Genomic DNA, 23,311 nt, shown 5'->3' with positions numbered 1-23,311 from the left:
TGTGGCTCATCTCTCTCTCTTATGGTACCTTTCAATGGATCAAAGTTCCTAGTATATCACACAAGCGAATCTTTTCCTTTATGGTTGTCAGTTTCTGTGTCTTGTTAAAAAAAACCCTTTCTGTATTGAGGTTATAGAGACAGTCTCCCAAATTTTCTTTTAAATGTTTTGAAATTTTGCTTTCACATTTAAATCCTTAAGTAGTCTGGAATTTTTTGTTTGCTGTGAAGTAGAGATCTAAATTCATTTATTTTCCTTGTGAATAACCAATTCTACCAGTACCATATCTTAAATAAGATGTGGATTTTTTTTTTTAATGTGGTGTTCACATTAAAAAAGTTTCTAAAGATACAGAGTGCGTGTTCTCACTAATATCGCGTGGTCTTGGTCATCTGAGCTCCACGATGTCTTTGTACCTGGTGTGGTTTGGCTCCTTGATCTTTAGTTCCTCTTGGTCTTCTCTTAACTGTTTTCTGTACCACATAAGTCCAGCATTATTTACACTTGTGGCAAAGATACAGAACATGCCCCCAAAGAGTGAAGAGTCCAGAAGGGGGCCAGGAAGTCCCCGACTCGCCTGGCCCTTGGTTAGAGTACATGGGTCAGTGCTTGTAAGTATTTTAATGTATTTTCCCTTAATGTTTGTGTATTCTTTTTTCATTTTGGGAGGAGAGGGGTTAGTGTTTTTTTAAGTAGTTTTAATCATAATACATACAATGAAAAATTTTCCTATCACTGCTGGATAGAATTGTTAGAGAAGCCAGGCTTTTTTCAGCAAAGGTAAAATCTAATGGAAGGAAAATAAGGGGATTCTTGTACGTTACTATTGTCATAAATTGACAGGAACCTTCTCACTGAAGGAGCACCCCAGGGAGCATTACGTGTCCTGCTTTTCCTTCCTCGTCAGTCTGTCCATCACCGTAACCACGGGCTCCCTGTCTTCACAGCACCATCACCAATTCCAGTGGGACAGTGAGTATCGTCCCGGCCGGGGAAGCAAAGACATACGTAAACGGAAAACTGATTTCGGAGCCGACAGTGTTGCACCATGTAAGTTGGCCGCTGCTGAAACGCAAGAAGCTGTTGCGCTTTGAGCACGGGATTCAGTTTTGCTGAGCCTGGTTCTCTCCTCTGTGAGATCAGCAGAGAGCGAGGGGGAGGACTCTCTGGCTCTCACACTCTCTCTCCTGGTGTTTCACAAATCGCCTGCCTTTGTGCAGAGACCAGCCCCTGGGAGCTGCCCAGGCAGCACCGTTACATGTCCGGGGCAGAGCTGGGCTTGGGTCAAAGCCTCAGCCCTGCCAGCTGCTGTTTGACCTTTGAGACGTTATTCAGCCCAGGTGACTGTGTGTTACCCTCCCCAGGACTTTAATGACGACATTAGGGGAACAGGCACAAATGCTGTTGCCGGCGAGGCGAGGCCTGTGGCCACATGGTGTCTGTCTTTCTGTCTCCCAGGGAGGGTGGAGATGGGGCTGCTGGAAGCATTAGCTTGTGCGCGGTTCTTAGAGCAGTGTCTGCAGACTGAGCTCAGCCGGTGCTTAGCGCCGTGACTGTCGGCCTCTGTGCTCTATTAGCGTCCTCATTCCTAGAGTCGGGTTAATAATAGGCACGTAGGCAGCGTGTCTGCCCCAGTTCTTGGCTTATGGACTGTGCGGTAGCTTACGGTGAATGATGTCGGATTCATGATCTCCGAAGAAGATTGAGCTTCAGGACCAGGGACCAGGCTTGATCACTCAAGAGCTTTTGTGAAGCAGAGTTTTATTAAAGTGAAAAAGGGACAGAGGAAGCTTCTCACACAGACTCAGAAGGGGGGCGGAGAGCGCCCCTTTCCAGTGTTAGCAAGGGAGCTATATACTTTTTTAACTGGTTATTACAGTAAATTAAAAGAGTGTCTCAAGGTTGTAAACATCTTACTAGACCCGCTCCCATAGTTTACATTTTAAGATAACAGGATTAGCCAGAAGGTTTTCAGGAAGGAGAAACTGTCCTCAGCAGGATACATTGTTGTTATATAATCCTCAGTATAGAGTTTAAACTGAGTTGTTTGTTGTGTAATCATCAGTTCTGTATCATCCTGTGTGTTCAGTCTCCTCCGACTCTTTGTAGCCTCTTGGACTGTAGCCTCTGTCCATAGGATTCTCCAGGCAAGAATACTGGAGTGGGTTGCTGTTTCCTCCTCCAGGGGTCTTCCCAACCCAGGGACTGAACCCAGGTCTCTGGTGTCTCCTGCACTGGCAGGCGGCTTCTTTACCAGTAGTGCCACCTGGGGAGCCCAGTTCTGGGCTTAAAGAAAAAACATTTTATGTGACTAAGAGTAAGGAATGTAGAGGAAAAACAGATGTTTGTCCTTTCCTCCTCCTTGGGAATTCCAGACCCCTATCTCCTCTTCGAGACCCCCAGACCCCTTTCTCCTCCTCGGGGACCCTGGGCTTCTTATCAGCCTGCCTAGGAATTGACTCTCTCAGGTATTGCATAAACGTTAGCTGCTGTGATTCTTGTGTTCATCGTTAGTGATACTAGACTGCATTGAATTGTTGAGCACGGCGATTTGTCCCATGGTGATTTTTGGTTTGGACTCACCTCCAGTGGTCAATTTTTTGTGTGCCTTAGGGTGATCGGGTGATTCTTGGTGGCGATCATTATTTTAGATTTAATCACCCAATGGAAGTCCAGAAAGGGGAGCAGCCACCCAGCAGAGAGAATCCTGTGAGCAAGCGCCCAGAAGACTTTGAGTCGGCCAAAAACGACTTGCTGACGGCCCAGAGGTTACAGTGAGTACTCGTGTGTGTAGAGCGGAGTGGCCTAGAAATAAGCGAATTTTCATCCTTTTATATTTTCTCTTTTATATTTTGTGTAAACAGTTCTCGAGCTAATAAACATTTAAGAATGCTTTTGAGAGAAAGTCCGAAATTTAAGTTCTGAGGTTTGAACTTTGGTTTAACTGAAAACATCTTAATCAGTTGAGAGCTCCTCTGGTGTGAAGGCTGACGGCACACGCTGTGACTGTTCGCTGCCTTGCAGGCTTGAGGCAGAAATAAAGGAGGCGCAGGTGAGAGCCAAGGAAGAAATGATGCAAGGAATCCAGATCGTGAAAGAGATGGCCCAGCAAGAGCTCTCCTCTCAAAAAGCTGCGTACGAGAGCAAGATCAAAGTGCTGGAGGCGGAGCTGGTAGGAGGCCGAGCTGTCTTCCTTCCCTGTCAGGGTGTCCCGAGTGAACTTAGGATTCTAGGTGGGCCTGGGGCGTCCCGGGGGAAACGCGGCTTTCGGGGAAGGGGAGGTACCAAGGGGCTCCATCCCCTCCTCGGGCCTCGGCTCTCCTGTCTGCTGGACATCAGCTTCCCCGAACCGTCCAGGGGCCAGCGGTCGGGAGGGTGGGCGAGTGGTGGGGTTCTTTCCAGTCGGTCAGTCAACCTAGACGAGGTGGAGACGCTCCAGGGCCCCTTTTCCATCCCTGAGTCAATTTCTTGTGCATTGATTTTAAAAATGGAACTTTTGTACTTTTTTGATGTTTTTCAAGAATTGTTCTACATTTTTGCCCTATTTGTGTGTTAGTTGCTCAGTCGTGTCCGACTCTTTGCGACCCCATGGGCTTTAGTCCACCAGGCTTCTCTGTCCGTGGAATTCTCCAGGCAAGAATACTGGAGTGGGTTTCCATTTCCTTCTCCAGGGGCTCTTCCTGACCTGGGGATTGAACCCTGGTCTCCTGCATTGCAGGCAGACTCTTTACTGACTGATCTTGTTTTTGAAGAATTGCTCTGTATTTTTGCCCTATTTACTTTTTACTATTGTTGCTTAAAGAAAGAAGAATCTCAAAGGAAGAAGATCCAGGAAATAAATAACCAAAAGGCGAATCACAAAATTGAGGAACTGGAAAAAGCGAAGCAGCGCTTTGAGCAGGAAATTCATGTCAACAGAAAGCGGCTGGAAATGGAGGCCCTGGCGACAAAGCAGGTGACTTCATCATGCAGCTAGTGTGACTGTCTGGAGGGAAAGCTGGATTTTTAAAAAAGTATTTATTTGTCCATTTGTTTATTTTTGGCTGTGCTGCATCTCCACTGCAGCGAGAGGGGCTAATCTCTGGGTGAGGAGTGCGGGCTCCTCATTGCAGGGGCTTCTCGTTGCAGAGCGTGGAATCTAGGGGCGCGGGCTCAGTAGTGGTGGCGTCGGGCCCAGCTGCCCCGCAGCACGTAGGGTCTTCCCAGACCAGGGATGGAACCCGTGTCCCCTGCACTGGCTGGTGGATTGCTAACCCGTGGACCGCCAGGGAAGTCCCTGGATTTTGTTTTAAAGAACTTAGGCTCTGTTGAGGGCTATGGCCAGCTCCAGGTCTGAGGGTGACCGGGGTCTCCCTTGAAGTGTCCCTTTTCCCCCAGCATCACACCGTCACACGGATGCCGAGGGACGCTACGGCACAGGGCAGAAGGCGCGGCTCACTCCTGTACTGGTTGCGTCCCGGCACCAGGACAGGAGGAGCAGCGGGCAGCCCTGGGGCACCAGCGTCCCTTGTCTCTCTGAGGGCGGAGGCATCTTCCGGGTGGTGCCCTCCAGGTGCTGGACCAGGGGCCCAGCGTCGCCTGGGGGACGTGAGATTCCGGTGCCTCCAGCACTGCTGGGTCAGGGCTCCGAGGGGGGCCCTGAATCCCTCGTGAGCGGCCCCGGAGCAGGCACCGCTGATCCTGGAGGGAGAGCCCCTGCTCTCATCTCCGCTTCGACTTCTTGTGCCTTCAAGTTTGATTCTCAAGCAGCAGCTTTATTTGTTTTCTTTCTGAGTTTATAGTGGAGGTGGGGGTAGAGAGGGATACCGTCAGTAACCTAAAAATACCCCTACCAGAGCTTGGTGAGAACATGTGTATTAGCAGATCTAGAACTGGAGTGGCCAGTGAACCACCGCAGAGAGTTTTAAGAACAGTTTACATCTTGAAAACAATTACCAGTAGACTATTAGATAGCTTATTGGTGTCAAACGAGGTTTTTAGGTGGTGTTTTCATTTAACTGTTTAATTTAGTCAACAGTTGTTCTTGAGTGTGGGCTTTTTGAGTAGTTTTTTCCCTGAAGATTTTTATACTATCAATGGGAAGAAAAAGGTTATGTCATCAGAAATTCCTCCTGATTTTGTGGAGGAAAAAAATTGTTTTCTAAAGATACTGTATAAGTTGTTTTTTAAAGCCTTTCCTGCTTAATAAAATGCGTCCTGTGGAACAAGAATTATGTCGTGTGCTGGCGTTACCAATCTGGTTCACAGTTCCTCTCTTTGCATGCTCTCGTGTGTGGCTCCACGTGAATGAATGTCACCCAGGCTTTAGAAGACCACAGGATTCGCCACGCAAAAATTCTGGAAGCTCTAGAAACAGAGAAGCAGAGGATTGCTCAGGAAGTGCAGAGTCTACAGCAGAGTCAGAGCCACAGGGGCAAAGCCTTCACAGGTGAGTGGAGACCTTAGCAGGCACTCTAAACGTGCACTGTTTGATACAGCTACTAAGACGTTAGCTATCCTTGCATATTCAAATGTTTTATTCTACGTGTTAATGGACTTCTCTGGGTCTAGATAAATTTGTATGAGCTATTATTTTTAGAATATTTACTTATAGGATCAAATAGTAAACAGAATTCTAAGTATTATTTTCATGTGTATCATGTTTTATAAAATGTCTTAATCTAATTCTGAATTCTTATTGTATAAGAATTATCTAAGTTGTGTGTAGTCATTGCACACATCACTTTCTTTCTTACTTGGAAGTATTTTTTTGTACATTTCTACATTCCTCTGTAGAACACAGCATGTTTTCAATGTAAGTTGATTTTTTTTAATTACAGAAAATCTCAAATAAACTGTGAAAGCCCAGAAATTGCTTCAGTGAACCCTTACATACTTTTCGCCATCCTCAGCAGTTCCCCACGCAAGTGCAGTTTTGTTCCAGCCCCTGCTCAGTCTGCTGCCTCCGTGGAGCGTTCTGAAGCAAAAACCCAAACAGCCTATCACTTGATCTGCAAATACGTTCCCATGTGTCTCCAAGTGAGAGAAGGCCTCTTCTCTGTCACTCTCTGAAGCTTAACTCTGACGTTGTTCTCACGACTAAAACATTAGTATTAGTTTCTTATACTCACTAGAGATCTAGTCCATATTCAACTTTCCTGGATTATTTCGTAATTTTTAAGATACATCTGTTTGCGTCGTTTGGATCCGCGTACAAACGTGGTCCGTGCCTTGCCCGCTCGCTCCGCCCCTTGTGACTTGTGGCCGGGAGCGTCCAGGGGGTGTTCCTGGAGGGCCTTGCTTCCAGGCCTGTGGCGGCCCCCAGGCTGCCGCGCAGCGGGTTCCCGCAGGGCGTCGGCCAGGCTCTGTCTTTCACGAGGCAGACCTTGTAGTGGTGCCAGGCTCTCCCCACAGCGTTTATGTCAAATTACTCTGCAGGGATGCTCCTTATGTTTCTTGCAAGAGATAAGAACATTTTGTTAATTCATCTTTTTGTTGCTCTTAGGTCCTAAAATAGTGCCTTGCCACGAATACTTGATTTTTTTTTTAATTCACCTGAATAATGAACTTTATTCTTTGAAAAAAATGCTTCTAATGGAATACTGGTTATAAGTTTGACTGAACAACATAGAGAGTGTCTGTGATAAAATCGTAAATCTGAATTAGGAACATGGAATTGTGGACTAAAATTGTTTTTGTTTCCTGATGTATTTCTATCTCTGTCTATATCTATCTATATACTTTTAAAATTTCAGGCAAAATATAAAAGGATTGTGGTTCTATGTAAGTTAAAGCTGTAGTATCCTTCATCTAATGCTTTAACGTAGTCATTAGGAAAAAGAGAAGATCTGTAGAAATGATGGAGGAAAAGCAGCATCTGTGGCATTTCCTGTCTGTAAACTCTACTTTTCTTCCCTGCGTCCACGGGTGAGAGACCTCGTTTTGGGTGAAGAGTGTTTTTTCTCGCCGTGAGGGTTGTAGAAAAGTCCCCGAGTTAGCGCCCTGCCCGTCTCTGATGCACAGTTGACACCGTTCGTGCGAAGCCGGGTTTCAGGAGCTGTGCCCGGGGGTGTGTCGGTGCTCATACCCTGTTCTCAACCTCCTCTCTTGCCTCCTGCCAGTGCAGCCCAGTTGGAGCTCCATGAAGCTGTCCGTCATGATTCAGGAAGCCAATGCCATCAGCAGCAGGTTAAACAGGAATTATGTTTTTGGCAGGTGAGCAGTTATCTTGTTAGTAAACTCATTCTTTGTTTTGAACTAGTTGTCCTCTGTGTGATTTTGTTGTTGTTGTTGAGTTTCTTTAGTGCTCTATGTGCCCGGCTAGGAGTGAGCAGGTGTCAGGATCCCCAGGGGGCACTTCAGACTCCCCTTTCAGAGGTCATTCTGGAGTGAATAAGGCTTTTAAAAATATTTTATAAACAGATTAATTTTAGCTGGTTTAGGAATTTACTAATTTTCTTTTGAGTTGAGAATTTATTAGTATTCCACATTTTAAAAGAAATGTGCAATATTGAATTTTTAATTTAAAAAGTTATTATGTAAGAAGTTATTTTAGTATGTAGTATATCCTAGACCTGATTATAACTAGAACAGAAGTACTTAACTCTGGAGAGACTTAATTGGTGGACTGAGTTTTATGGGAGTTGTTCTATTTCCAGAATCTCTTGGTTATGTGTATTTGTTATGTGTATTTTAGGAGAAGCATTTTTTCCTTTGGTTTCTCTTTCAGACATGTGGTGTCAGATAAAGGAAGCAGTTCTGATACTTGTATTCAGGTCCGTAATCTGCAGCTTGGGGTCTCAACTGTCTGGAGTCTGGAAAAGTTTGAGTCTAAGCTTGCGGCAATGAAGGAACTGTATGAGGTTTGCAGTATCATCAAAATCTCTATAAACTTTCGAAATGAAAAATACAAAACTGACATGTTCTCATTAAGGAAAATTTGACAAATATTAATAGAAGGCTATCCACATTAGCCAAACCAACCAGTATTAACAATGTGTTTGTTTACTTTTGCCTGTAGAAGGGATTTGGGGGGTTTTAATATATTTATAGCTGTGTGAGGCGCGCTTCCCTGGTGGCTAAGACGATGAAGAACCTGCCTACAATTCAGGAGACCTGGGTTTGACCCCTGGGTTGGGAAGATCCCCTGGAGAAGGAAACGGCAACCCTCTCCAGTATTCTTGGCTGAAAAGTCCCATGGACAGAGGAGCCTGGTGGGCTGCAGTCCATGGGGTCTCAAAAAGAATCAGACAGGACGTAGTGACTAACACTTTCACTTTCATAGCTGTGTGGAGAAGTTTAGTACTAAATCTGTTCAGGTATAGCAGCGTGATCTTTAAATTTTACGCGTGAGTCGAAGGGGAGGAGGGTGTGACGGACGTGGCGCAGGGCAGCGCTGGGCCCTCTTGGCGCTGGTGACGCCTGTGTTCCCAGCTGACTGCTGTGCCCTCGGGGGCTTCGGCGGTTTGCTGCTGGAAAACTCACAGCTCTGCACGTTGGTTTCTAATGTCTTATTTCCTTGTCTTCCATTTTCTGACACTGTACCAAAAAATACAAACTTTTTATTCTGTTTTTCTCACCGACAAATTGCCCGCCAGGAATATTGCCATTTACCAGTGTCCCTGGTTTAACTTACATTTTCATAACTAGTGACTGAGGATTTGTTTGCTTATTTGTAAAGGGTGTGTTCGTGTCCTCTGAATTTTTTGGCAAGTGAAGTGTGAGTACTGAGCTAACATCTGTAAGCTTTCTTGACATATTTTGATAATAAACCTTGATTTAAAAAAAAATAACCTTTATTTTATATTTATCATATACATTTCCCCCCGGCTATGTTGACATCTCCAGGGTTTCATTTTGTTGTGCAGGCATTTTTAATTTGGCTCATTTGAACCTATTAATCTGCAGATCTTATTGAAAAAGCATCCACTTCTCTGCATTTTTGCTTTGATAAATGCAGCGAAGTATTTAAACCTTTTCCCCCTTTGTAACTGGAAATTCTGTATTTATTTCCTTAGAGCCATGGGAGTAGCCAGGGTGAAGATGTCTTTTGTGACCCTGAAGATGAGTGGGAACCCGACATCACCGATGTTCCTGTTTCTTCCTTTTCCAGGAGGAGGTGAGGGTGCGGGCGCTGCTGGCTCTCTTGTCCTGGGTGTAGACGTGCGTCACTCCCTGTCCACAAGAACTGTCTGCTGTCACCGCGGTATCTGTGGAGGGAAGCCCGTGTGTTAGTGATCAGATTACAGCCGTTAGGGCATTAGATTGCTTATGTTCAGTTAGTATATGAAGGAAAAGTCCTCAGTATTTCACCATAGAAGTTTTAAGAGCAACTTGGACTAGCATAAATCCAATTTCCTATAAAAGCGAGCAGTGTTTATTACTTTAAGTCAGCCTTTCTCAGAAGCCTGGTGTACTCTGTGATATTTTATCGTCGTTTGCGGAGTGTGAGATGCAGTCAGGTTAGTGTGAGCGCCTCTGCACTCAGTCGTGGTGACCGAGGACCTCCGTGCGTGACAAGTGCCGCTTATTAACTGAGGCAGACAAGACGCACGGCTGCCCCTCTTTCCCCGACCCTTGGGCTACAGAGGCGAACGTGCCCTGGAGGGGGCCTTCGCCCCGGGGCCCAGCCCCCAGCGTGGTTGGAACCAGGACTGCGGCTGCTGGGTCTGGGGGTGCCAGAGAAAGGCCCAGCGCTCCCTGTCGTCCAGGGCCGGCGGGAGGAGAGCAGGGGCAGGGCCGGTGACAAGGGCCCAGCCTGGACCTGAGGGAGGGCAGGCTTCACACACATCCTAGAGGCCGGACCCCGGGCCTGGGCATGGGTGACGAGGATGCGGCCACGGGACGGGCAGGGGAGCAGGGTGCCCTGAGGTGGGGCTGGTGTGGACGCGGTGAGGCTGAGGTTCCCGGATGGGGGGCTCCTGTGGTTTAAGGCTTCAAGGAGGAGATGGGGAGCTTTCAGGATGTGGAGGTCACAGCGGTTCATCCACCGGAAGCATGGTCACCGGGGAGCGTGTGTCGAATGTCTGCTGAGCAGCAAAGGCCCTCCTTAGCCCCAGTTCACAGATGAAGTCACCGAGGATTTAAAGAGATGAGAACCTTATCCAAAGCCCCTCAGCTGCTAAGGGAAGGGCTGGTCCTCAAGCCCAGGTCTGAGCGACGCCCGAGCCCCCGACTGCGACTGTATCACAGCCTCTCTGTCGCAGAGAGCAGTGTCCTTCTGGGTAACATTCTTTTTAACTTCGTTGCCTTCAGCCGCAGCTCAGAATCCATCTGGGCCCAGCCTCCTCGCGAGCCTCCCTCTCTCCCTGCAACCTGCCTGCCTCCCCGTGTGGCTGACCCCCGCTCTGGGGGTGGGGGGCCTCTGGGCTCTGGGGCTGCGTCCTTCCCCAGAGTCTCCGTAGGCTGCCCCCCACCCCCCAGTACTTTCACAGCTGAGTGTAGTTACTTGCCTAACTTCTCGCTCTTCCTATGGCCCTTAAGCTCAGTGAGCCCAGAAGCTCACCAACGTGCTCTTCCTATGGCCCTTAAGCTCAGTGAGCTCAGAAGCTCACCGATGTGCTTCAACCACAGTGTCCAGAGCCCGAGACTAACGGGACGTTTGACCTTGAAGGACACGGGTTTCCAATAGGAAACCCTACAGGCCTGGCGTTGGTTGGGCCCACAGATGTGGAGGAACCTCACACACCAGGGCTGACTGTGAGGTACACGTGGGCTTTTGACCGTGCCCAGGGGGTGTGACCCCTGTCTTATTCAAGGGTCAGCTGCATTCTATAGATGTTTATTCTGCTCAGTAAAGTGGGGGTTAGAATGCTACCTAGAGATAGTCAAATTCTTATTCAGTGGACCAAATTCACTTAGCCCTTGAGGAAAATGTCTCCACGGGAAGCACACTCATGGATATCCATTTTCTTTAGGATATTTGACAGCAAGCGTTCTAGCGTTATTGCACGTGGCGTATGAATGTAGCTGCTAACCTGCTGGGGTCTGTTGTTGCAGGAGCAGGAGTCTGATGAACAACAGGAGGGTTTCCGGCTGTCTACACGACATCGAGGCCCACGCGGGCCAGGACCTGCGTTCTTCAGGCTCCGCAGGTCCTTTTTCCATCGGGTTCTATCGTTTACCAAGAGCAGCTCCAGGGCTTGTCTCTGCCACCGTCCCTCTTCCTGTGCTTGTGCGAATCCTCTCGTCTCCTGGGAGCTCCCGCCGCCTCTGTAAACAGGAGGGCTCGCCAGAGGCCCTCCCGCTTCTGAAGCTCTGCGCTCTGTGGTGTATTTCCAAGTGTTAACTGAGTGACTGGATCAGATGGGGAAGACGTGTGTGTGTTCACAAACGTATGAGGATACTGTTTTCTTCCAAGTGGAAAGAGGCCAAGTGTGGAAGATGGTGTGTTACAGGATGTCACTTGTGTGAGGAGGAGGAGTGCTGCACACACGTGCTTGCTCGTGAACAAGGTCTCCGGGAGAGCTGCCCTCGGCCAGAAAGCACCGCTCGTCCGGCGTGACGCAGGACAGGGCCAGGGCGTCCTCGGCACAACACTCCCTCGTGTCCTTTGGGATTTCGCGTAACACACACATATCATCTGTCACAAAATTACTTCCAGTTTTAATGGTTTAAAAGAAAAAGTTATAGAACTTTTTCTCCTGAATAATTATTTTATGCCAATATTGACTATAATATTAGTTTTCATAAGAGGGGGGGATATACTTTATATGTGTAAGTACCTCTAATAATTAAAGTCACTACTTGGTAGCAACAAACTACTACGTGGAGACAGAAAAGAACCCCACCCGGGTGAGCCCGAAAGCGCCACGTGAGGTGTGGGCGCGAAAGTCGCTCGGTCGTGTGCAGGCCGCAGTACTGGAGTGGGTAGCCTTTCCCTTCTCCAGGGGAATCTTCCCAACCCAGGGGTCCCAGCCAGGTCTCCCGCGTTGCAGGCAGATTCTTCACCAGCTGAGCCATGCTCCATGTGAAGTATCAGAAACTATATAATAAAGAGTACATCCCATATGATTCTGTTTATGGGAAGTTCAAAGATAGGGGAAATTGAGCTGCAGTGACAAGACAGAGGAGTGGGCCACAAGGGCGCCTGTCAGAGGGGCGATGGGCTGGAGGTGTGCGCCCCCCAGTGGCAGGCAGAGGAGCGGTGCGCTGGCGGTGTGCGCCCCCCAGTGGCAGTCAGAGGGGCGACGCGCTGGCGGTGTGCGCCCCCCAGTGGCAGGCAGAGGAGCGACACGCTGGCGGTGTGCGCCCCCCAGTGGCAGTTACGTGGTGTGCACGTGTGTAAAAACGCTGTACACTCAAGATGCGAACACTACAGAGTGTTACCTGTACCCTAGTAAACTGAGTTTAAAAATTGCTACGTAATGTAATAATCTATAACGATATCAGTGGGATATGATTAGCCATGAAAGAAATTATCTCATCTTGACTATAAAAGACACTAGAGGTATTTTTTTAATCATAAACTTATCTTTTAGGAAGGCATTTATTATCCTACTGCTTGTTTAATGTAAGTCAAAGCAAAATAGGCCATAGACTTTTTGTTTACCAGCAAAATAAAAGGCTGTGTATCTGTGGTAGCAACTTATTTATCCAGTACTACTTAAGAGTAAGATGTTTTGTAAGCGTACCTTTTCCAGATAACTGAACGTATCTCCTCTTGGGTCTTTTTTTTAAATTGAAGAATAGTTGATTTACAGTGTTGCGTTAGTTTCAGCCACTCAAGAGTCATTTTTAAGTGCCCTTTAAAAAAATTAAGGTGTAAGGGGAAGTCAGACGTAAGAGGTCTTTGCCTATTTGCAGTTTTCCCAGAGGGAGATAGAAGCCCACCTGTGTGTTTAGTGTGACCCCGCCTGGGTGGTTGCGCGGTGGGAGCAGGACCAGGCCTGCCGGGGGCTAGTGGGGGCGGCACCTCCTGACTGTAGAGAGTCAGTACGTGTCTGAACTTCTCACCTGAGGGGCTGTGTTCTGAAACTAGACTTGCACAGATGTTTGTGACAGGCTGCAGCTGGACTTGATGCATTCAGACTGGCGTCTCATGAAGCAGGTGGTGGGAGGTCACTGTCGTCGCGAAGTTGATTGTCGTCACCCGCAGTGACAGCTTCAGGCACGGCCGTGCTTCTGTTTTCTCCGCCCACATCGAGCTCTTGTTTTGCCTCTCCACTCAGTAGTCCCCGCCCAGGGCTTGCATGTACTTTCTTTTGTAGTTTGCTGTTTCTAGTCGCCTGTGGATTGGACCAGAAGACCAACTGTGTACGTTAAATGAGAGCCCTGCTCAGGGGCTGGTGTTCTGGGTGCAGTTATTTCCAGAGGTGCCGATGGGCTCTTTCACACTTTCTGTCTGCCTCTGGCTTGGACGGTGCTTAGAAAGTTGTTCTGAGAGGCTGTCTCCCTAGAACGTGACACACTGACTGTGGACAGTTGTTGGGCTTTCTCCTCTTCCGGGTGTAGGACAGCTGAAGCAGGAGGTGTTATAGGAGGAGCTACCGGGACCCTCCTTCCGTTGTTTGCTGTACGACTGCCTGCTTTTCCAGCGTGTGGTTTATTCCTTATGTTTATTGTGTTCATGTTATTTTGCCTTATGCAGCTACCATTGTTTTCACCAATTCACACTTCCTTAGGTGTTGCCAATAAGTAAATTAAGAAGGAGATGCAATCAGTGGTTACGTGGGATCTCTGGTTTCCCTGTTATCTGGTTCCGTAGCTGCTGGGCTGTGGGTGGGTGGATGCTGTTGAGAAGCTGGTGGAGTCCCTCTGCGGGGCTGTCTTCCCCTTGCGTAGAGGAAGGAGGGTGTCTTGAAATGGGAGCGGCCTGCTTGGAATGTGTGCCTGGCGTTGTGCAGTGGCTGCACTGATGCTGTGTGTGTTTGCAAGCGTTGTCCCTGGAAACGAGCCTTATGATGGCTGTTTTCTGTCGACACAGGCTTAGTGGGGAAATCCAGCCCTGTTTACCTGGACTCAGCGGAACCCTTCCTTCCTGGCATTTGCAAAGAGTTGATCAGCTCGTCGTTAGAGCTTCTTGGACAGAGTGATGATGAAGAAGGCACCGTGGCAGACAGCCTGATGAGTAATTTCCTCAGAATCCACGACGGGGTACTGGCCGTGTCCAGAGCCCACGAAGAGCAGGACGAGGACAGTCAGTGTAACCGTAAGCGTCCGCACCGACCCGCCCGCGGGGACCGCTGTGTCCTGCGCATCCTCGGTGGCATGGTCACCTCTGCCGTGTATTGTCTGACGCTCGTGTTTGCGTGGCGAGCGTCTGTGAGCTCTTTTACTGGGAGGTCGTTTCTGCTCATCACTTTTCTTCTTCTTTCCAAGTGTTCGCTGACCGAGCAAACCAATCGCTCACAGTCCAGGTGGCAAGCGCGTTCCAGCAGCTCACGGTGCTGACGGCACCCTGGGTGAGCGGTGTCCCCCTGGAGGCTGGCCGGGCGGCCCTGCTGGCCGAGCTGCGGCGGGAAGTGAGGACGCTGGGGGGCCGCTTGCAGCTGTTTCTGCAGGTAACGGGGCCGTGGGTCCCCCTTAGGACTCCTCTGCTCAGCAGGTGTTTGTTGACTTCCTCCTGTTTGTGCTTCGCCCAGACCCAGACCTCTAGGGTTTTCAGAAGCGCTTTCTGTGTGAGATCACGAGACTGGGTGTTTAATAATGGACTTAATGAACCAGGACTTCCAGGGGTTTCTGTGGGCCAGGCTGTGGCAGTGCTGTGTGGTTTATGAATATTAACTCCTCTAGTTTTCGCTGCAGCCCCAGACGTGCGCACTGGTTTGTCTCCTCTATAAGGAAGGGAAGGCCAGGGAGGATGTGTCCACTGTTCACCACTGGTAGGCCATAGCCTTGAGTGCAGAGTGCTCCTGACCCCCAGGCCGCAGCGGGGCTGGGAAAGGGGGCGGGGCCTCGCTCTGGGACTGGGGAGGGGCGGGGCCTCGCTCTGGCGCTGGGGGAGGGGGCGGGGCTCACTCTGGTCAAAGGTGGTGAGTTGGTCACAAGCCTGCTGACCTGATCCAGGGCGAAGAGTATTTCTGTTGCCTCTTCCCTTAGATGAGGTTTGGCTGTAGGAAGATGTAAGATAGAAGCTTCTTTTCTCTCATAACATCTGGAGGTGGGCTTGGCTGCCCCACTTCCTTCAGTGCAGCCTGTGGCTGGCCTGAGCTCCATGTCCACCCTGTGGCAGGGCCCCGGGCTCTGTGTCCACCCCATGGCAGGGCCCCAGGGGAGGTCAGTGCATGGGATGGGAGACGGAACAAAGAAGGTCGGGGCCTTGGGGGTCTTCATTCAAGGAGGTTTCTGGAAATGGTCATGTGACATTTCTTTTCACACATCTTTGGCCAGAGCGTCATCACATGTAGGGCCGGGGTCCCTGGGACCTGCGTTTTTATTCCAGCAGCCACGTTCCCAGTGAGGATGGAGGAGGGCAAGTGGGAGCAGAGGCCCTGAGTCTGCCGATGCCCAGACCTCTGCCGAGAGAGGCCCGCACATCCCAGGGGCCAAAGCGGAAACCTGGAGAGACAGTGAAGCTTCTGGATGTTGGCCAGACCCTCTGGTGCCTCCCAGGCCTCCCCAGTCCTCTCATCTAGTGGACACTTTGTCATGTCAGGTGCCTCCTGCGAGGGACTCTACCACACTGACTGTAGGGTATGGAGTTAGAGACGGCAAGATTCAGAAAAAGAACGAGACCTGCACTTTACAGGAACAGATGACCTTTAATGAAGCGAGAAGGGGCAGCAGTCAGATTAGTGAGCTGTTGCACTAACCCAAGGAGAGTAGGTACATATAGGCGTATATGTGGAAAGCTACTGTCTTAAGGAGGCTTGTTCCTCTCCAAGGTTGTTTGGAGTAGTTACCTCTTAAACGGCTGGGGCAAGATTTTTGGAGATCGGCCAGAGGCTGGACCAGCTGGGAGCTGGGCGTAGTCAACCTTAATGTCCATTTTTTTTTTCCTTCGGGTGACAGAGTTCTTTGTTTTCCATAGAATGGTGGGGAGGACCTGGAGGGCAGTTCTAACTCCAGGCTGTTTTGAGCCATGTAACTTTCCTTCACTGATCTGGAATCCGCACACCTCGCTGCGGCCTGCTTGTCTGTTGGTGTCCTCCTGTGTCCCTGTGTCCTCCTCATGCCCTCACTGTCAGAGGCTGCTGGGCTGCACGCTGTCTGGCTCTGATCGGACTCTTGTGAAGCACGGCTGCTGTAGGAGTGGGCGCAGAACCACATCTTCTTGTTCTTCCCTCCCCTGGTCATCTCAGGTACCTGACACCTTGGGCCATTTTTGTCTTACAGGGATGCTCTTCAGATATTTCACCGATGGTCAAAGAGGCTCAAAAGCAAGTGATCCAAACCGTACACCGAGCCGTTGCGTGCGTGGGGCGGTCAGTGGCTCTTAGCGGGGACCGGCTGCACTTCCTGGAGAGCAGTGCTCACGGGGCCGCCGGCCTGCAGGTAATGGGCCGTGCTTGCTCATGCTGACAGCCTTCATCTCAGGGAGCAGCAGCGTTTCCTGTCAAGGGGCCACGGAGCAGGAGAAATGTTTACTTTTCAGAGCTGCTCGTACCTTACTAGTTTAGCAGAAGATGAAAGCTGTTACAGTCTGAGTGGATAAATGTACCCGTTGATTTGGGATCCTGCCCGTACCTTCTGGGTCTTTGGCTTGATGGTACCCGTCTGCTCTGAAGGGTGGGTGCTCAGCCAGCCAACACGGAGAGTGTATTCATAACTACATTGGCGTGTGATTCTAGAAAATGTGTGTTTGCTTTAATTATTCATGCTACTGAAAACACAGTGTTATATTAAGATGTTTGTTCTAGCCACATGGTATCCTATTTAAGATGACAAACACCCTCTGCAGTATATGTAGAATACAAAAGTGTTTTTTTTTCTTTACATACTGTTAGGTCTTATTCTAGCTTTAGTTGGATTAATAAACTAGGAATGTGTTCAGTTCAGTCGCTCAGTCATGTCCAAGTCTTTGCAACCCCATGAATTGCAGCACGCCAGGCCTCCCTGTCTACAGTCCTAAAATAAGCAGAATATTTAACTTAATTATTTGGTAACTTAAAATATATATAGAAATTGAATTTGCCAGTTAATGCTTAAAAACTTTTTCTAGGATGATTTTGTGGGTGCCGTTTGTGATGGTGTGGACCTGGGAATAAAGAGTCTTCTCAATTCTGGGATAGAAAAAGCAAAAGAGCTTGAGCATGAACTCCTAAGACAGAGTCCCCAAGCTGAGGTAAGACAAAAAGAGGAGCGTCCTGGATAGTACCAGAGAGTAGGTCAAGTTGGTTTCTAAAAATAGTTTAACTCAGTGAATGAGGTCTTTATAAATTTATGTATTTTAGTTGGGTTATTTTTTATTGAAAAGGCTGTTGGCATCATTTCTCCTGGTGATTTTCTCAATTTTACACCTGAGTCATGGCAGCCCCTCTCGAGGGTAACATTGTGGGTCCTGCCCGGGCCGGTGGTTGCCAGAGAGATTCAGCCTGCAGATGAATCCGAGAGGACGGAGTGTGTCAGTGACCCCTAGTGGCCACTTGCCGCCTCTCTTTTTCCTCCTTCAATTAGGGCTCTGCTTTTCCACTTGAGAATGGGAACTACTGTTTATTTAGTTTTGTTCTTATAATTTCTTTTTTTTTATATAGTTTTATTTATTTTTGGGTCTTTGTTGCTGCGTGGGCTTTCTCTAGTTGCAAAGAATGGGGGCTACTCTTCGTTGCTGCGCGTGGCTTCTGGTTGCAGAGCACAGGGTCTGGGTGAGTGGGCTTCAGCAGCTGCGGCTCCCAGGTGCTGGAGCCGGGGCTCAGCAGCTGCAGCACACGAGCCTAGTTGCTCCGCAGCATATGGGATCCTCCCGGACCAGGGATCGAACCGGTGTCCCCTGCATTGCAAGGTGGACGCTTAACCACTGGACCAGGAAGACTCAGGTATCCACATTTAATGTGGGACCAGTGTGCAACTTATTTAGAAAGAAAATCCACTTCTGTGACTTGGACACTGGCTACTTACTTGTAGTCTCAGTAACTGAGCCCCAAGCTCGTGACTACTGGACAAAAACTCTTCTCCCTGGCAGATCCCATAGAATGCCAGGATTTTTATACTTCTAAACAGTTATTTGTATAATAAAATATTTTACCATTCTCTGTAGGTTACCAAACAGATGAAAGCTAATGCCCTGGGACTGATCGAATCCCTCGGAAACCTCTTCGCTGAATGGAAAACAGTAAGAGAAGCTCTTGTCTTGGTGTTTGGTTTTGTGGAGTGTATTTTTCATCTCACTGGGCTCTGGCGCGGATGTGCTTTGGTTTCTGTCGCTCGCCGGTGACTCCTCTCTGCCTGTTTACTGGAAGCAGGGGCAGGAGCTCTCAGGCATCTTCCTCTTGGTGTCTAACTTGTTAGGCTTAGTGATGGATGAAATCGTGTGCAGAAACTGAGCGTATTAATGTGTCGTGCCTGTTTCTTTCTGTTGCTGTCAGCTTTTGCTTGAATAATCACCATAGGCTAAAAAATTATGTTTAATAATCAGTATGCACAAAGATTTTAAGACAGGCAAATTAGACAAATTATTTTACTCATGTCACAGGTAAATAGAAAAATATGAACTAAGTATGGAATCAAAATTTCTATAGCTTGAAAATGTCTGTTAAAATAAGCAGGAGATATAAAGTTGAGCTCTTAAAAATTAAACAAATTTATCTTTTATGATATTGGGTAGTAAACGGAAGGTACTGTTGTTTTATTTCATTTTCATAAAATAGGAAATTGGACTTTATTTTTATTTTTATTTTTTTATTTTTATTTATTTTATTATTTTTTTTGTGTGTAATTTTAATTTTATTTTATTTTTAAACTTTACATAGTCATATTTGTTTTGCTAAATATCAAAATGAATCCATCACAGGTATACATGTGCTAAAAATATGGAACGCTTCACGAATTTGCGTGTCATCCTTGCGCAGGGGCCATGCTAATCTTCTCTGTATCGTTCCAATTTTAGTATATGTGCTGCCAAAGCGAGCACTGGACTTTATTTTTAAATTATTTAAAACTTTTTGTTTCTTTTGAATATAGTAATTGTTCATATCATATTTTGGTCTCGAAATTTAAACTCACTGTCATTTTGAAGGTAAAATTCTGGCAACTAAAATTATTTTGACTGAGTCTTTCCTCCATGTAACCTATTATATATTTTTTAAACTATGAACTTTTTTACGCAGAAAAGCTTCAGAACTCAAGTACAAGAAGAAAATTCTGAATATGAAGATTTGAAGAAGATGATCAATCTTGCCCAAGAATTCTTCAAGTTAAAATGTGGCTTAGAGCAAACTATTCAAATTATTATTTCTGCACTGAGAGGTATGTAGTACAAATGGAATATGCAGTTAATTAGGACTTGACAGTTTGAGGAATCTCAGGCATCTTCTCATTTCTGGTTTGATTCACTCACTGAGGCCTCATCAGTGCCCCTTGTTGGCATTAATGACCTGCAGGAACTAGTATGATTGAATTCCTACTTACCATCTGTGAGTTCCTCTGCCTAAACTACTAGATCCTGAAGAACAAGCTGCTTATCTGACAGATGCACTGAATGCCCTTATGTTGTCTGGAGTGTCCCAAGGGGTCACTTTGGTGTAGATGTCTCGGGTCACACCCCCTGGGGAGGGATGGCGAGGTGACCATCTCTCCCCTCTCCTTGCACAGGGCACTGTGGGGACGTGGCCCTCCTCCAGGACTGTGTGCAGCGTCTCTGCAGCTCTGCCCGGGGTCTCCATGGCGACTGGGGCGGGTGCCCTGAGGACAGCAGAGCCCAAGCCGGCCACCGGGAGCTGGAGTCCTGCGCTACCTCACTGCTCTTGGGTTTTGAATTTGAAGAAGGACCTGGTTTGTGGGGGCCCTGGGAAACTTGTGATCAGGGTCCCAGAGCAGCAGGACAAGAGCAGCCCGGGTCGGACAGGCCCGGCCCCCAGAGAACCCGAGGAGTGCCCAAGCGGGTGTACGAGCTCCCGGGCCTGGCCCTGGGGGGCTCAGAGCAGGATGTGTTGCCCACCTGTGAGGGCGCCGGGGAGGGATCTCCTCCCGCCAGAGAGCAGTAAGCCTGCTCCAGAGCCGTCCAGTCTGTGGGTGGCCTCCTGTTGGGTGTGGACGCTGATTTCAGATGCCTGAGTGTGCAGCCGCAATTCCCTGCAGACGATGTAAGACAGGTACTGACCATGTCAGAGTTTCGTGGCAATCGGATAGAATTGGAATTCAAAACCAAGTGAGTGGTCCTTGTCCGTTGCCTGGAAATGTCAATGTTCATCTTTAACAGGAGTGTGCGGCCTCGGGCTGGCTCAATAGTCTATGTGTAATGGTTCTTATGGGGACTGTGGTGACAGAGAAGTTATTTCCTGGAAGTGGACACCTTCATGCCTGTATCTTCACTCCCTTGCAAATAGATAACTACCATGAGTTTTATGGTGAAGCTGCCATAGCAAGTCTAACCAGGGCAGCTTAACCTGCCTTGTTGAATCGACAGCCCTTTTCTTGGAAGATTAACTGGTTGCCATTTTGAATGGTGTGTTCAGGACACAGTTTTCTGTTTCTTTGCAAATTATGAGCAGCTTCCTAATATAGTATAATTTATATTAATAACCTGGTTTGCTGGCATGCTAGCTCACTTCTATCTGCCAGGGGTTTCGTGTTAGGGGCTGTGTGAATGTAACTTCAAACCCACTGAATATTAATTCAACTATTGGATGGGGTTGGGGAATCAGAGGCCAGGTCTTCCCTTGATAACTCTTGTCTGATGAAGGCATAGGGAGTTTGTACATGATTCAATGAAGATTTAAGACCTTTATTATATCTCTGAACTTAAACCCTTTATTTACAATCAGGAAATAGAGGTAATATTGCACTTTGGGGCTCGTCCCTCAAGGAGATCGTTTGACATTTTCGGCTGCAGAAATGTGTGTAAATTGAAGAGATACCCAGTGACCTGGCGGGAGTGAGGTCGAGCAGGTCTTGGGCAAGAATTATTTTGAGTAACCAGATTCCGCCTTGTCCCCTGCGTGTGCAGATGTGCTGTGTGCCCTGCACGGCTGTGGGAGTTGGTGCCAGGGGCAGACATATTCTCACAGTGACTGGTTCTTATTTATGATGCCAATGAACCATGTGTTTTCAGGTGCTTTAAAACGGTGCAGTGTAAAAAGTGTGCTTTTGTTTTCTTTTTTCTTTTCTTTCTGGCATTTGAGCTTGTTTTCGCTCTGAGGGTCCATATGCATTTGTCATAGTGCTCTGCCAAGTGGCTCTTTGCTGTCAGGTTTTAGGAAGAGCAGGTGTACAGGCAAGGACCTCTCCTGAAGGTTGTTCCTCTTGGAGGAACATCCTACAGTATTAGTGTGGTAGTTTTTAATCTTGATGTTCAGTATTTAATCCTTACTTTCTGTTCTCTAAACTCAGGACTTCATTGGTCAGAAACCTTTTAGTGTCTTCGTAAAATTTTGTATGTACATATATTTATACTCTGGATTGTTACACAATATTTAAACCAACTTTGGTAAGTATATTTTCTGTTGGAATCATGTACGCTGATGAGATGTGTTATAATGACTGGATGCCTGTGAAAAGTCGCTTCTGGGTCTGTGGTCTCGCTCCTGTCCGTAATGTCGGTGTCCAACTTTCCCGTTGCCAGTCATGAGACCCCGTCCTGTGCCCACCAGGTTGCCCTCGGGAAGGCCCCGCCTCGTGTGGACAGTCACTGTCAAGTGTCAGAGCCAGCCCCGCTCCACCGCCCTGCTCATCCTGGCCCACGAGCCAGACACTAGCCCTGCCGCCCGTCCTCCACAGAGACCCCACCTGCCCCTCCGCTGCGCTCCCTCGGGGCCCCCCGTCACTCCCCATCACTCCCCGGCCCTCATCACTCCCGGGTCCCCGTCACTCCCAGGTCCGTGTCACTCCCGGGCCCCCGTCACTCCCGGGTCCGTGTCACTCCTGAGTCCCCGTCACTCCCAGGCTCCTGCCCGCTCTGCCCCGCACCAGCCTCCAAGAGACTCTCCTAATCTCTGAGCTTATCTCCTGGCTGCTCCACTGAAGAACTGCCTCCAGAATGACGCCCAGTCACACGTGGCTCACTCCTGCCGTCAGCCTCACAGAGCTCAGTCTGCGCAGGCCGCGCGGGGCCCGTGTGCCTGGCCTGGGGTTGGTGACAGGAACCTCCCTCCTCCTCTGCAGCTTGTCCGGTCCTGCCCGGCCCTCAGATCTGGAAGTCTCTCCATCTTGTTCCCTGAGCACTGGTGATGGGCGGGCCGGGCTTCGAGACGCCGGGAGACAGCGGCCTTGGGCCTTCGGGAGGGGACGGTGGGTCACTGCAGCGGTGAGGTGCAGTGGCCGGTGCCCGGACGGGCTGGGCCGCAGGCCCCCCACCCACAGGTTGAGACGTGTGAGGTCTGACCTGGGACACGGCGGGCTGTTGGCCCGGTCTGGGCGGAGCGAAAGCCGCTGCAGGAACTGCGTGAGCTTGACTGCAGAAGGCGGGGCCTGGGGGCGTGGCCAGGCAGGCCGGGGGCGGGGCCTGGGGCGTGGCCAGGCAGGCCGGGGGCGGGGCCTGGGGCTGGCGGCTCACGGGCCATCAGGACATCAGGAGAGACCTGGCTCCACAGCCTGGCCCTTGCGCGGTTAAGCCGGGAAAGGCTCTCAAACGTGGGCTCTAGGAGCATCCCTCCATGTGGGGGACAGGGCGTGGGGTGGGATGGCCGAGGGGTGGTCGGCAGAACGCCTGGGCCAGGGTCACTCACTGTCCAGCTGGACAGTGAGTGAGTCCTAGAAATGTTCAGGGGGGCAAATGGACCAGATGTGGTGACCTCGTGAAGGGAGGAGTAGGGAACGGAGGGAGAAGACGAGTCCAGGTGTTGGGCCCAGGCGGCAGGTGGGGTGGGTACTGCTTCCTGGAGTAGGAGACAGTGAAGGGAGGTGGGCTTGCTCGTCCTGGCTGCCGTGACAGGTTCCCCACACCTCACGGCTGAAACAGAGGGCAGTTAGCGTCTCCCGGTCTCAGGCCACTCTGGGTACCGTCAGGAGAGCATCAGCTGTAAGGCACTCAGGGTTTAAATGTCTTCTCATTTTCTACCTGTACTTGGTGAGACATACTCCCTGGCAAGCTCAGTTTTCTTCAAATGGACTTTTTAATTGAAGCATGACAAATACATAAAATGCCCAGGTCATGTGTCCTGCAAGGATTTTCACCTTGTGAAGACATCAGTGTAGCCATGACCTAGATAAACAGAATACCAGAGACCTCCTGTCACTGCCCCCAAGAGGCGAGCACCACCCGACTTGTGACACTGCCCTTCATTGCGATGGTTTGACC

The 23,311-nt window shown here is 49.0% G+C and overlaps 1 protein-coding gene and 1 non-coding gene across 2 annotated transcripts in view; one reads left to right on the top strand and one right to left on the bottom strand.

The window, feature by feature from the left end:
• The window catches only part of KIF14 (kinesin family member 14), a 49,566-nt gene extending 28,042 nt beyond the window's left edge, over positions 1-21,524 (top strand). Inside the window, exons 15-30 of the mRNA XM_070768742.1 lie at positions 948-1,050; positions 2,614-2,774; positions 3,025-3,172; positions 3,803-3,955; positions 5,302-5,428; positions 7,101-7,194; positions 7,709-7,841; positions 8,997-9,097; positions 10,978-11,072; positions 13,904-14,128; positions 14,299-14,480; positions 16,255-16,413; positions 17,081-17,203; positions 18,116-18,190; positions 19,185-19,323; positions 19,669-21,524. Of these exons, the coding sequence (XP_070624843.1) occupies positions 948-1,050; positions 2,614-2,774; positions 3,025-3,172; positions 3,803-3,955; positions 5,302-5,428; positions 7,101-7,194; positions 7,709-7,841; positions 8,997-9,097; positions 10,978-11,072; positions 13,904-14,128; positions 14,299-14,480; positions 16,255-16,413; positions 17,081-17,203; positions 18,116-18,190; positions 19,185-19,323; positions 19,669-20,060 (2,410 nt within the window). The 3' untranslated portion in view covers positions 20,061-21,524. The remainder of the gene's footprint in view (positions 1-947; positions 1,051-2,613; positions 2,775-3,024; positions 3,173-3,802; positions 3,956-5,301; positions 5,429-7,100; positions 7,195-7,708; positions 7,842-8,996; positions 9,098-10,977; positions 11,073-13,903; positions 14,129-14,298; positions 14,481-16,254; positions 16,414-17,080; positions 17,204-18,115; positions 18,191-19,184; positions 19,324-19,668) is intronic.
• LOC139176581 (U6 spliceosomal RNA) lies at positions 18,882-18,988 on the bottom strand. Its single transcript, XR_011561038.1, has one exon. It is a non-coding gene; the product is annotated as a U6 spliceosomal RNA (small nuclear RNA).
• Positions 21,525-23,311: the final 1,787 nt, after the last annotated feature.

This window comes from Bos indicus, chromosome 16 (genome assembly GCF_029378745.1).
Source record: "Bos indicus isolate NIAB-ARS_2022 breed Sahiwal x Tharparkar chromosome 16, NIAB-ARS_B.indTharparkar_mat_pri_1.0, whole genome shotgun sequence".
NCBI lineage: Eukaryota > Metazoa > Chordata > Mammalia > Artiodactyla > Bovidae > Bos > Bos indicus.
The sequence above is the reverse complement of the archived record's forward strand: the minus strand, read 5'-3'. Positions and strand labels throughout refer to the sequence as shown.